Source organism: Setaria italica, chromosome I, assembly GCF_000263155.2.
Source record: "Setaria italica strain Yugu1 chromosome I, Setaria_italica_v2.0, whole genome shotgun sequence".
NCBI classification, from domain to species: Eukaryota; Viridiplantae; Streptophyta; class Magnoliopsida; order Poales; family Poaceae; genus Setaria; species Setaria italica.
The window spans coordinates 38304500-38315717 of NC_028450.1; the positions used below are offsets into that span (position 1 = coordinate 38304500).

Genomic DNA, 11218 nt, shown 5'->3' on the forward strand with positions numbered 1-11218 from the left:
CTAGGAATTGGAACTTTCGGCTTTCTCATACTTTATTACTTAATCTATTGCTTTCTGCATAGCCGATTTAGTTCTATTCCTAGTATTGTTACTGTAGCGTTGTTTAGATTATTCTAGCAGTTTTCTTTACTAACGCTGCTCAGCAATCGGCTACATTATAGCCGATTTCTTTATTACAGCGAATCGGCCGATTCGCTGATAAGCTTTCTCGAGATCAGAACCTTAGCCGATCGCAACCTCTGGGATCTGACACATTTCTTTCCTTGCCAATCAACAGGTTAGATTGGCTGGCACGCCTCGCGAAGCGCACCAGGGCGATCACCCGAACAGGAGTTAAGCAGATTCTCCCGGGTCGTGTGTCCGATGCTGGAGATTCCATCGGCTGATTTCTAGCGCCAACAACATCTATATAAGTATTATATTCGAATATTTAACAAACGAGAGGTAGCTTATGGTAATAGTTTTCTAGTAATGTAGTCTCATTTTTTTCATTGGAGGCTCCCCATTAGTTCCCACGAGACAAGCTAGAAAAAAGAGATAAATTATCATAAAAATTAAAAATATCAAACACCAATCTTGTAAACTCTAATAATCATAGCCATTGATCTATTATATTTTCTAAAAAAATACCCACCACTATCATTGTGAAAATATTAAAAAATAAGCTCTAAACCTATATCTAAATTACCGAGCTCAGCTATTATAAAAAATAATCTAAAGTAACCCCATAATTTTCATCCAATTTACTAATACTTATCATTATAAATTATTATAAAGCATAACTTAAAATGTCATTCTAAAATTTTATCTATGTTACCCACGTACATCGTTATTAAAAATAACCTAATAAAGTAAACATGTGCATCATACGTCCAAAAGTAAATTAATATATGATTCAAATGACCTATTTATGTCATTGTTAATATAAAAATACTAAGTTAAAGTAAATACACATGATGAATCCCACCATTTAGACCATTTATACATGTACGTGAGGAATCGATGAAAAATATTGATTTGTATGCTAAACATAATGTATGGAGGATTGGAGGTGCGATACAAAATGGAAAAAGTATGAATATGGATAAAAAAAGTGCATAGAGTAATTATTATTAAAAACAATCACAACTAGACAAAGATGGGTACATATCTAGGTACATATCTATATAAGTATTATGTTGAAGTATTGAAAAAATAAGAGCGCAGTAGGTAAACAATTTTGATTATTAGTTAGGAGTTTAATTTCTAAATAATTTTCAAATACAATAGCTTCTAAAAACATTAACCTGTGCGGGAGCACGGGTTGGTGGACTAGTTTTAATGAATATTTAGTGTACCGTATAGGTAGCTCAGTGCTTTGCTTTAACCACTATGGTCCTCGCAAATGATATCTTAGGAGAATATCAATTGCAAAATCATCCCCGAGAAAATGGTTGCTTAGCTTGCGCTGTGCTATGCTCTGTTCACCGACATGGCCCAGATGAACGACAGCACGATGTGGCCGCCATCAATGTCCAGCAAGACCATCACACTTGATATTTCCCATGATTGGCATCATTTGCAGGGATATGACAGCAGCAAGGCACCGACGACAGTCTTGTGATTTTTTTCCCCAGCACCAAAAAGTTAAACATGATGTAGACAGATTCGTCCAACACGTGCAAGTAGCAAGTATTACATCATGTTTAACTTCACAACCAGTGCACAAACTGTAAAACATATAAACCGTCACCGAACTCTCAGAATCAAGTAGACCAGCTTTGGAACCCAAAACGACGAACAATAACCTCTCTCAGAAGATACAATTCCCACGAAAACTCACAAGCAAGCTCGAAATGACATTATTTTCCCTCTTGTTTTCAGATCGTGAAGCAATTATCATACAAAGCAAGCTCACTACAAAGAACAAGTGAAGCCAATGTCTCAACGAGACAAACCATACAGTTCCTAACTGACCGTGGAGATTTTTACATCAGCTACAAACATGCTGGACCAATGCTCTACGATAGGAGTAATTGCTAAAGCCAAAAGTCCCAAATTGATGGTAACCACCAGAATCCCTAAGTTAACAGCCTATCTCAATGCGCATCTTGACCAAAACCGAGCCTGATGATCCAAGTCTCGGGGAAATGAACAGTTTTCAGCAGCGCAACCATGCAGTGCTCATTTTCCCAATGAAGAATTGCTGATCGTCCCAAGATCTGTCTTGTAGTTCTCTCTCAATTCTTTTAACTTCACAAATGATGAATGCTGAATAAAATAAATGTTTTACTATTAGGACATAATCACATATTGGAAATGCAAGTTATTGGCGTAACATACATGCATTACGGAATGCAGTAGATATTAACTAATAAGCTGAGCTTATATCAAAAGAGTACAGGAAACACTCATGCAAGCATGCCACAGGCAATGTACTGAATGCAACAAAATCTAGTTCGCACAAATTCAAATGTTCAGGTTGCACTGATTTCAATAAAAAAGAATTAAAACTGGATTTTCAAAACATTGAAGAACTTGGAAGTAAGGTTGCAATGCCTAGTAGTAATTGAAGACTCAGGACACCAATGCAACAAAAAGTGTCAGGAACTCTTCAGTGGATGGGAAAACGACTAGGATTGACAATCTGGCCAAAACAGCCATGTCAGAGGCTCAATTTCTTTTTCAAATCCAGATGTCACCCAAAACAAGGCAGAAGCAGAATGAACACCTCAACCGACATCCAGTTTGGATCAATGAAAAGTTTTAAACCTAGACTTACAGAAAAGAAATGGGGGAAATCCCATTACTAGTACTAAACATGCAATTACATCAGCCACCGTCACAAACTCCAGCAGTATGCCACAGAATAGATGCCTCTATAGATCTGTGCATAGAGCAACTCATAGGATAAAAGGAAACACTCCATTCATACACCCAAGAACAAAAATGGCTGTTAACTATTCATGTAAACAGTTGTTTCGCATGCAATTACATCAGCCACCATCAGAAACTACAGCAGTATACCACAGAATAGAATGTCTCAATAGAGTTTTGCATAGCGCAACTAATAGGACGAAACAAACGCTCTATTCATACACCCAAGAACAAAAGATGGCTATTAACTATTCATGCAAACAGTTTTCATTTTGCACAACTCCATTCCAAAGGCTATGGTCAGGTTCTCACATTGTTGAAAGACACCATAATTGTCAATTTACTACAAAATGCCATAGTTCGGAAAAACAAAGATAGCAGATAAAAAGCTCACAAAGTAGAATACCGTACTAGTACTACTTTGCCAACTTTGAACAATGACAACAAATATGATTTCACAAGTACAGGAGTTGAGATAAATGGCAACAGAAACACGAAGTAAATAACACAAGATTACCAAAAGTAATAATTCTTTAGGTACCAGTAAAGATTCCACCAACATAGGCATTAAAACTTCAAGTATTGAGATAGTACCCCTCCCCCCTAAAAAAACTTATAGGATAGTTATGTTTTTCTATCTTATTACAAAATAAGTTTGTGTGGAGGAACTTAAATCATATTGTCTTAGTTCCAAATAATTTGATAAGATCATAAGACCCAAAATGGAAAACACATGAGTTTAAATTATTGCAAATCGTTCATTAAAAGCAATGATCCTTCCAGCAATCCAACTGTATCAACATGTGCAAGCAGACACATCTATGTTGAACAAACAGTTCCACACATTTTTTCACATATAAACACAGGCGCAAATTGATGGCAACTGGCAAAATACAGATACACAAGCCACACAATAATTTACTAAGCAAGGTGGGTGAAGGACAGATAGAACAACTTACAAGCTGTGTTGACTCGCGAACAAGGGCATTCTCTGTATAAAGAAAGAGTGATCTCTGTTGTTGAGATAGTTCGAACTCCAACCCCACAGCTTGTTTTGGGTCATATCCGGCTACATTGGCAGCATATTCGTTTCCTTTGCTTTTCTTTGCCTCCAAAGACCTAGCAAACTTTATGCTTTTCTTCGATACTAAGGAATCAGCAAAGATGGATTTTAAATGATCAGTATCACACAAATGAAATCAGCACATACTTATACTTGATCTTATGGAAAAGATAAAAGTAGTTAAATTTGCTATCCTACCAGAAAGCCGGCTTCTTGCATCCTGATAAAGGAGATCCGCCAACATAAAAGCAGCTATTCGCAAGGAAACAGAAGTAAGGTATAAGTTTACATGACATCATGCTGGCATAAACAAGTACATCTGAAAGGAAGAAATGCATGTAAGCATACCCTTAAGACAGAAAGAACAAGCACAAGATTTTGTAGAAACAGCTTCTTCCAAGCCACCAGTTCTCATTGAAGCATGCTGAACACTAGAACTCAGCAAGTCACCACCTGTCGTAAAGTCCAATGAAGACAGAGGCTTCTGATTTCCTGATGATCCAACTATCTCCTCTTGAGTCAAGCACTCACCATCATTAGCTACCTCTGAGTTGCTAAAATGACCCGGCAATTCACCACCTGTCTCATCATCTTCATCATACTCACCTTCAGAATCCAGCGAAGAATCCTGCTCCTTATCACTGAAATCAAATGAATCTACTGATGGGCAACGGTCCCTCAAGTCACTGACCTCCTTGGATAGAAGCCCAGCTGCCTTGGCAGCCATGTGCTGGACCTTGGTGTGCCGAAAAATAGAAGGCCTTTCGAAATTCCCCTTGGCAACACCATCAAACAAGTGCCCAAATACAATCCCTTTCCCTCTACTGCTATTCATTGCATTTTCATCAAACTCTTTCTTAGTCATAGTGTCCTTTTCGATCCGTCTAATCTTTATCCCACCTGTACTGTTCTCTGGATCTGATAGGGCTGGTCGCTTGCAAAGGATATTTGTCAAGTCCCCGAACGCACGGCGTCCACTACCATGAGTGTTTTCCACCATTATTAGGTCCAGATCCTGACCACTTAGCTATATTAACAGCAGCACAAACCCCAAACCCAATGTCCTGGTCAATCCAAAAGGAAAACATCATATTAAGAAGCACGTCCACATTGTGTCGAGGAACGGTAGAACTATAATTCCAGTAGCATGACGTCGACTCAAACAAAGAGCTAGGTGTCGCTGATTGTGAAAACAATTGGATCTGGCCTAAGCAGGAGGCAAATCATCAAGTGCATGCACGGGGTGCTAATTGGACATTTTGAGCAAACTCAAGTGCCCTTGCAGCAGATAATGCACGCCACATACGAACACACAAGAAATTGAAGGTTATCTAATACACGATTCTCCCAATTTTTCGCCCAAGAACAATCAAAGGTCAAAATGCGCAACTGATTTTGTTACATCAACGTCACAGTGCTCATACAAAAAAAGGAATACCCTTATAAAGGCTCAAAATTAGAGCGAAAAGAAGCATTGGATCCCCAACTCAAAGCCAAAACGGAAACAAACCGCAACCAGGATCTACCCAGGGGGTTCAGCTGCAAACCCCGACTCACGGCGGCTACCGGAGTACGAATCAAGCGTTCCAGGTGCAAGCGCATCGAGACATAGGAAATCCAGCGGGATCCTCCCACCGCGCGCGCGGGTGGACTCGCCGACCGGAAGGGAATGTGCAGGTGAGGCGGCGAGGGGGGCGGACGGGAGAGGGGGAGTAGGGTTTGGAGCGAACCTCGCCGCGAGACGCCCGCCCGCCTTTCCCAGTTCGCCGCTGAGGGACCGCGCGGAAGATGGAGCCAGGGAGGGTCTTGGGAGGGAATGGGATGGGGGAGCGTTGGGTTTTGTGGGCGGAGGAGCCTGCGAAAATGGAGGCGGAAACTGGAGCGGGCGGCGTGAGCGAGCCGAAACCGAGGGACCCCTAGCGCGCGCTCGCGTTCGGAATTCAGGGCGGTTGCGTGCGCCCGGGGCGGGAGGCGCCGCGCGCGTAGATTGGGCGCGTCGGCCCTGCCCAGGCGACGCGTGGCGCACAGGCGCGGGCACCGTTCGCTTCGCAATTTCCGTTCCGTTCTGGAAGGAACGGGCTGCGTTTGGATATAGACTATAAAATTCCAAGAAACTTGTAAAAATTAGTATCCTTGAGATTGTTGTGTTGCAAATGCCATTTCTTCCTAAGTTTTGTTGAAACACCACCACGGTACGAACAAGTTTAAGCGAATCAATCCATTTTCACCCATGAAGAGCCACCACCGGACGAACTAGCTGAGTTAAATTTTTTGTTTAAGTGGTTGCATCGGACTTATTTACCATGTTGCAATGATATTTTTATGTAAATAGACAAATTCATTGCAAAACTTACTTGCAAGTGCACCTACCTACCATACAATGTCTGTGTATTGTCTCGGTCACGAAGCTGCATTAGCCTCACCAATTGCTTAAGCTTATCAGCCACGACCATTGCGACATTATTAAGCCAAATTTTGATAGGTTTCATATGCCATGACAATCCTAGGTCATCCTCGAAAAAGCATGTACATTGAGAGGTCTTTGCCCCACGCGTTTTGACGTACCTATTCAGTTTGTAACTTTTATCACACCATATCCTCCTAGGTGAGCTAGTGGCCCTAGGTGAGCTAGTGGCGCTTCTAGATTGGAATCTCGTCCAACTAATTGGTATCATGCTGCTGTCGCCTACCCCCTCTCCTTTTCCATTCTCCATGTGTACAACATTTTGTTCTGCGAGTCATATAATTATTCTAGCCATACAAATTTATGTTTCATCTGTGCAAACTTTTTTGTTTTGTAAGTGTATAATGTTAGTTGAATAGTTATTGTCAATCAAGATGGGTTTGCAATCTGTTCTCGTAAGTTTGCACAATTTACCCCAAACTGTAAATACTTTTGTTTCTCATGCAGCCTTGTTCCGCTCAAACAAACTTTTTCTGTTTACCTGAATAATTTTGTTAAGGAATTTTTAGCTAGTTTTAATTATTTGTTCGCGTCACAAAAGTTTCTCCAGTATAGAATTTTGTTCTGGTGGGATAAAATTTTGTTCTATTTATTAAATAGTTATTGCCAAATATGTAGGAAATATATCATAAGAACCTCAACAAGTTAAATGTTCAAAATTTAGAACCCTAACTATTATCGGCAAGAGGAGCGGTCATTCCCGTTCTAGACACAGCTTACATACATTTTCCTACATGGCTTCTTAATCTTTTTTCACACATATTTCATCTATTTATGTCAGTTTGTTTTAAGTTTTCCCGTATTGTTCTTGTATGTCCTTTTGCGTAAAATTTATTTTATTATGCTAGTGATCGTGCCAAGTTTTTTTTGAACGCCAATATTTTAGGCACACCACAATCTTAACACAAATAAGATTTTTTTATGGTAGAACTTACCTAATCAGGTTTGAGTTATCGACTCAATACATGTGCTCATGTTTTTTTAGATTTATTTTAAGATGCAACATGCGCTATTTTTTCTATTATTTTAAGATGCAACCTGCGCTATTTTTTCCAGTGGTAGAAGAAGTGCTCGTTAATGGTAAAGCATCCAGTAATAATGAATATGATTAGTGTGCGCTACGTATATTTTCGTTCCGGGCTAACCCGACACAATGCTGTTCATGTTTTGCCATGCACGGTTTTTTTTATCCCCCTCCTTGGTTGTGTCCTTGATGGGCTATTCATATGAGAAAGCGGATAACGGGCCTAGACTTCCCAATTGGAATACTTTGTAGGCAGGCAACTGGCCCATTCTAATCGCGCAATCGGCATAGTCCACGTCTGACTTCCGCCCCGGCTCGGCCCGCCGAACGGGCAAGCATTACGAGGCCCACGCGCGCATGCGCATGGCCGCCACATTCATAGCTGTCTGTCAAGCCGTAGACGGCCGGCACACGACACGAGCGCGGCGCGGCCCCTCCCCCGGTGAGGCTGCGGCCCCCCTCCTCCCTCTGTCGCTGATGGCGACCGCACGTCTTAAAAGCCCCGACGCCACCCTCACCCACCGCCCCCACGACCTCGCTTCATTATTACGCCGCGCACGCCCGCAGCGGCGCAGCTGCAGTGGGGAGGAGATCGGCTGCTATTGGCTTGGGGTTTGGAACTTGTTGGACGGGGCAGATGCCTCCTCCCATGGGCGCTTCCACCGAGGAGGACGCGGTCGTGGTCGTGGCGGCCGATGCCATCGCCACGTCGGCGCCGGACGCGGGAGATCCGGACTCACAGGGGAGGAAGGATAGGAGGAGGAGGAAGAAGAGGCGGCCGAGGGCACCGACGGAGGAGGAGGTGGCCGCGCGGAGGTTCGTGCTCCGCTGGGCCTGCCCTGGCCGCGAGGCGGCGAGCGACGACGAGCAGGCTGCGCAGGCCGGGAGGGCGCGGGTGCGGCGGCCGCGCGTTGCGGTGGAGCTGCACGCGCACTCGGCGCGCAGCGACGGCTCGCTCTCGCCCGCCGAGCTCGTCGAGCGCGCGCACCGCAACGGGGTAAGCTGCTCTCGCAGTGTCGCTGCTAGCCATTGTTCGTCTGCAGATCGATTGCAGACTTGCATTCTGCACTGTGATCAATCCTTGAGTCACGGCTGATATCGTAGTTCACTGATCATATCTGCCGTTGCAGAGTTCACATGCTGATACTAGCGAACTGCCTTGTGATCAGCACAGGTGAAAGTATTCGCGCTGACTGATCATGACACCATGGCCGGCGTCCCGGAGGCCATGGAAGCGGCAAAACGGGATCCAATCAGGATCATCCCTGGCGTCGAGATCAGCGCCGTGCATTCGCCTAGGTGACCCTCTTCTGTCTTCTCACGGTAGTAAACGGAATATTTGGGCCATGCTATTGTCATGCACTGCAAAATGTGCTTAATCATTAGCGTTCTTGATTGGTAGTGACGAATCTGGGTCTGAGGATCCTGTGCACATTCTTGCATACTATGGTACCTGGGGTCCTGCTAGACCTCAAGAATTAGAGAGGTTTCTAGCGGGTATCAGGGAGGGCCGATATGCACGCGCAAACGAGATGCTACTGAAGCTTAGGAGCCTTAACATGCCAATGAAGCTGGAAGATGTGTGTAAGATAGCTGGGAATGGAGTGGCTCCCGGCAGATTGCATGTGGCCCGTGCCATGGTTGATGCTGGATATGTGGAGAATCTCAGGCAGGCTTTTAGCAGGTACTTGTACGATGGAGGGCCTGCTTATGCCACGTAAGTAGTATCAATTGTTTCCCCTCTCTAGGTCATCTGTGATGGTATATTTCCAGTTCATTCCATATCAGGTGTAGAGCTACATTAACCGTGTGTATTTCGTTTTGTCCATTTGTAGAGGTAGTGAACCGACCGGCGAATCCGTGGTGCAGCTAGTTTGTCAAACCGGGGGTGTAGCAGTTTTAGCTCATCCGTGGGCACTGAAAAATCCTGCTGCTGTGATAAAGAATTTGAAAGCTGCTGGTTTGCATGGTATTGAGGTCTATCGAAGCGATGGGAAAGTATCTGGTATGAACAAGATGGCCATTTTTCGTGTTACAGCACTTCATGACCATAATTATTTGTTGCCCCTTTATGTCTGTTGGATATATCTGAAACTTCTTACTAACAATGGACTGTTTTTCAACAGGATTGAGTGATCTAGCCGATACGTATGAGCTTCTGAAGCTTGGTGGATCAGATTTCCATGGACGGGATGACAAGGAGGAACCTGATGTTGGAAGTGTTGATCTTCCGGTCTTGGCTGTTTTTAAATTTCTTGAGATAGCAAAGCCAATCTGGCATAATGCAATCAAGGAAATATTTGCAAGTATCTCTGAAAGGACTACTGACTTGAATGGATCCAACGGATTTCGACGGATAAGTTCTGCTGGAGATTTCTGCATTTTGCGCCTTTCTTCTAAAGACTCAGAGCTGACAGATGCTTCCGAGGTTGAGGTCCTCCGAGCAGAACTTGCAGACATTGGCCTCACTCCTCAGTAACACGGAACCGGAAGCCCGCAATTGACCATGAGGCAGAAGTGACATGGTAAATGTACTAGCTTAAAATCACCAGTCCATTTTGTACCTTATCTAAAAAGAAAGAAAATTGTAGTGTCCCTATGACTTATGATTTTATCACTTGTAATCATGAGAATTTTCATGTCAAATCTCTTTCTACTTTTTGTAGCATGCAAATTTTTTTCATTGTGCTTGCCAGTGGAGCTGATACTAGAAAAGGAGCATAACCACAATCGATTCAGACCGTGATAACATGCAAAACTGAAAACTGAGAGACGTCAGAGCTTATAAAGAACCAGGAGATTGTTGTTAGGACCAGTGATAATTCTGTGTTCACTTGTTTTTGGAGAAATTTCATCTGGAAAGAGGTAGGAGTAGTGGATAGTGGTTTGCTGCACTGCACTATATTTGTTGAAATTAAATCCTATTATGAGTCAGATTCTGGAGATTCAAGTCTTCAGAGGAAGGAATAGCCTGCTGGGGAGCCTGGGAGAATTTGAATGGTTTCAGGGAGAGATGAATGGGAAGGAGGGGGAAAAAAAGGATTCTGCGTAGTGGGCCTTGTGTTGCGCATCTAGCAGGCCGTGTCTAGGAGTGGTTCCGCGGGCTTTCTATGCATCAGTTTGTAGCACATGGGCTTTTTCCTACGAACTTATGACTTGCTAAATTTCAGAAAGCAGTCTTTCAAAAAACTTTCAGAAAGCTAATGTACGCTGTTTGTTTGCTGGAAAAGCTGCTCTAATGCAAGCATCAAGCATTCAGTTTCCAGCTCAACAAAGAATTACTAACAAAAATATGAAGAAGGATAGCAGGTTGCATGATGGGCCTGACAGATGCACCAAAACCTAAAGGTTTATCATTTCCATCCGGCTGGTGGGGAGCTGATTTCGAAACTGGAAGATGGCACGTCAGGCATCATCACGTAATGATGGTATGTCAAGCTGCGGCTGCTACCTTTCATGGATAGACAAGTACTTGCTAATATCAGAGCATAATTGCTGGACAGTGGAGACGGAGGTAGATTATTTTCTGAATTTAGAACTGAGCTCTGGAGTTGAAGGTGTAAAGCAACAAGGGTTGAGAGTTCAGACGTTTCGGTCTTGACTTCAAGTATCAGAATAGTTTCCGACTGTGACAAACCAGGAAAGGCAAAATCGGCAATTATTCCTTCTTATGGGGCAGAAGGATTCTTGCAAGCAAGGAAGTTGACTTCTTGGGAACGTAGCATCATTCTTCCCCTTGGCGTAATCAGCCATTTTTCAGACGCTTTGGCGTGATGATCATTGCAAGTATCGTGGACACGTCTGGATGAAG

At 43.3% G+C, this 11218-nt stretch overlaps 2 protein-coding genes across 2 annotated transcripts; one reads left to right on the top strand and one right to left on the bottom strand.

The window, feature by feature from the left end:
- Positions 1-1813: 1813 nt before the first annotated feature.
- LOC101780442 lies at positions 1814-5814 on the bottom strand. The gene is made up of 5 exons (XM_004953889.3): positions 5650-5814; positions 4268-4983; positions 4118-4171; positions 3816-4003; positions 1814-2250 (listed from the first exon to the last, which is right to left on the bottom strand). Exons 2-5 carry the CDS (start codon positions 4917-4919, stop codon positions 2164-2166), a joined length of 981 nt encoding a protein of 326 aa, XP_004953946.1. The 5' UTR covers positions 4920-4983; positions 5650-5814; the 3' UTR covers positions 1814-2163.
- A 2132-nt stretch (positions 5815-7946) lies between these two features.
- On the top strand, positions 7947-10075 carry LOC101780848 (3',5'-nucleoside bisphosphate phosphatase). The gene is made up of 5 exons (XM_004953890.4): positions 7947-8404; positions 8582-8706; positions 8810-9124; positions 9243-9412; positions 9534-10075. Exons 1-5 carry the CDS (start codon positions 8045-8047, stop codon positions 9884-9886), a joined length of 1323 nt encoding a protein of 440 aa, XP_004953947.1. The 5' UTR covers positions 7947-8044; the 3' UTR covers positions 9887-10075.
- The last annotated feature ends 1143 nt before the right edge of the window (positions 10076-11218 follow it).